Source organism: Panthera onca, chromosome D1 (genome assembly GCF_046562875.1).
Source record: "Panthera onca isolate mPanOnc1 chromosome D1, mPanOnc1 haplotype 2, whole genome shotgun sequence".
Taxonomy (NCBI): Eukaryota; Metazoa; Chordata; class Mammalia; order Carnivora; family Felidae; genus Panthera; species Panthera onca.
Window position 1 is genome coordinate 94,020,866 of NC_138348.1, and position 2,716 is coordinate 94,023,581.

The 2,716-nt window shown below is 39.4% G+C and overlaps 1 protein-coding gene across 1 annotated transcript; it reads left to right on the forward strand.

The window, feature by feature from the left end:
- The first annotated feature begins 950 nt into the window (after positions 1-950).
- On the forward strand, positions 951-1,883 carry LOC132662309 (olfactory receptor 8D1). The gene has a single exon (XM_060607790.1). It carries the CDS (start codon positions 957-959, stop codon positions 1,881-1,883), a length of 927 nt encoding a protein of 308 aa, XP_060463773.1. The 5' UTR covers positions 951-956.
- The last annotated feature ends 833 nt before the right edge of the window (positions 1,884-2,716 follow it).

Below are 2,716 nucleotides of genomic sequence, written 5' to 3' on the forward strand. Positions count from 1 at the left end.
ATTTGAAAAGAATATCACAATTCAGAGGAGAGGTTAATTTCTCTAATAGACAAATTATGAAGAAAGTGATAATACGACAGGAAATTTATAGAATAAATTCAAATGGCCAGTATCCTATGATACATTCATTAGAAGACAGAAAAGGACAAGTTAATGCAATAATGACTTACCATGGAACACTCAACACACTGGCAAAAACAGATAATACATATTGCTAGTGGGGATGCAGGAAAAAGGGCATTCATGTATTGCTATCAAAAATGTGTATTATTATAGTTTTCTGGAAATCGATGTTGTACCATTTATACCAAGTAAAAATGTATAAAACTTCTTGACCCATAAATATCTCTCCTGGGAAATTATTCTATGGAAATAAAATACTAATATGTGTATGTGTGTGTACACAAACTTTAATGTGTACACTTTTAAATGACAATGTATTTGATGGTAGCAATTTTTTAATCCAGAAAAAAAGTTAACACATCAATAAGAAGATATAATATATAGCGGTATATCTACATCACTGAATATTACACCACTATTTATAATCATCAGTTGCCTTGGAAGAATATTCTAAAAGTTTTTTTCTGAATGAGAAGGGAAGACTCAAAGATAAATTGTGTGTAGTAATATTATCCTGCATTCTAAACAAATGACAAAACGTGTGTGTGCGCGTGTGTGTAAAATTATACAAGCACATAGCAAGTTAACTGGGGAGACGTTCATTAAAGGCTCTGTGAACGGAAGAGGGAAACAAAGGAAAAGGAAAAGTGTATACTAGTATAAAAATAGCACAGGGTGCTTTAGGGAGACAGGACCAACGATAATGAGAGCTAGACTCAGTCTGTGTTCCTGTTAACTTTCCTTTTGCAAGTCTGGTTTTGTTTAGACCGGAAGTAAAAATCCGCGTTAATGGACTTCTGATTTTCCATTTCCACAGACATCTCTGGAGAAGAATGGTTGCCGGAAATCATTCCACGGCAACTAAGTTTGTGTTAGTGGGTTTAACACAGCGGCCAGAGCTCCAGCTGCCTCTCTTCCTCCTGTTCCTGGGAATCTATATAGTGACAGTGGTGGGGAACTTGGGCTTGATTCTCCTGATTACAGTAAGCCCTTGGCTTCACACCCCCATGTACTACTTCCTCAGCAGCTTGTCCTTCATCGATCTCTGCTATTCCTCTGTCATTACGCCCAAAATGCTGGTGAACTTCTTAGGGAAGAAGAATATGATCCTTTATTCTGAATGCATGGCACAGCTGTTTTTCTTTGTAGTTTTTGTAGTGGCTGAGGGTTACCTCCTGACTGTGATGGCATATGATCGCTACGTTGCTATCTGTCGCCCCCTGCTTTACGGTGTGATCATGTCCTCTCCGGTTTGCTCACTGCTGGTGCTGGTTGCCTTCATCCTGGGCTTTCTCTCTGCCGTGGCCCATACAAGTGCCATGATGAAACTGTCTTTCTGCAGATCCCACATCATCAGCCATTACTTCTGTGATGTCCTTCCTCTCCTCAATCTCTCCTGCTCCAATACACACCTCAATGAGCAGCTGCTTTTTATCATTGCGGGACTTAACACCTTGGTGCCCACGCTAGCTGTCTTCATTTCCTACGTCTTCATCTTCCATAGCATCCTTCACATCCAATCCTCAGGGGGCCGGTCCAAAGCTTTTGGAACTTGCAGCTCTCATCTCGTGGCTGTGGGGATCTTCTTTGGGTCAATCACATTCATGTATTTCAAGCCCCCTTCCAGTAACTCCCTGGAACAGGAGAAGGTGTCCTCAGTGTTTTACACCACAGTGATCCCCATGCTGAACCCTTTAATATACAGTCTGAGAAACAAGGATGTAAAGAAAGCATTGAGGAAGGTTTTGGTGAGGAAATGAGTCTCGCTTTTGGAGATTTATAGATGGGAGAAATGAAGGTTCTAGTGAAGCATGTTATTTTTGTTCATTTTGCCCTGCTACTCTGTTATAATATGTATCCTATCTGGATTGTTAAAATACTTCCCCATCTGTAATTTATTCCATTTTCTCAATGAAATAAAAAGGCATTTAGTAAAATGGGTATTAGTGTTCTTATTTTTGGACAAGAAAACTGAAGTTTAGATAGTTTTATTTTTTCTCACTTACTGTGGTAGAAGAGGAATAGAATTCATATTTTCTCCAGTGCTATTCTTTTATTCCTAACATCCTGTGTTTGCTTACTGAATACCTGCTGTGTAGAAGGTGGTAACTTGTCCCCTGATAAGAATGCTAAGAGGTATGTAACTCCATCCCAGATATCCATTATTCTTTTTTTTTTGTTTGTTTCAAGTTTTTATTTAAATTCTAGTTAGTTAACTTATAGGGCAATATTGGTTTCAGGAGTAGAATTTAGGGATCTCCATTAATTCTTTGTTTAAAATTTTTTTAATGTTTATTTATTTTTGAGAGACAGAGAGAGAGAGAGAGACAGAGCATGACTGGGGGAGGGGCAGAGAGAGAGAGGGAGACACAGAATCCGAAGCAGGCTCCAGGCTCTGAGCTGTCAGCACAGAGCCCGACACGGGGCTCAAACTCACAGACTGTGAGATCATGACCTGAGCTGAAGTCAGAAGCTTAACTGAGTGAGCCACCCAGGTGCCCCATGGATCTCCATTAATTCTTGAGGGAATGAGGCAAATACACAAGAAAAAGAAGAAAGAAAGAAAGAAAGAAAGAAAGAAAGAAAGAAAGAA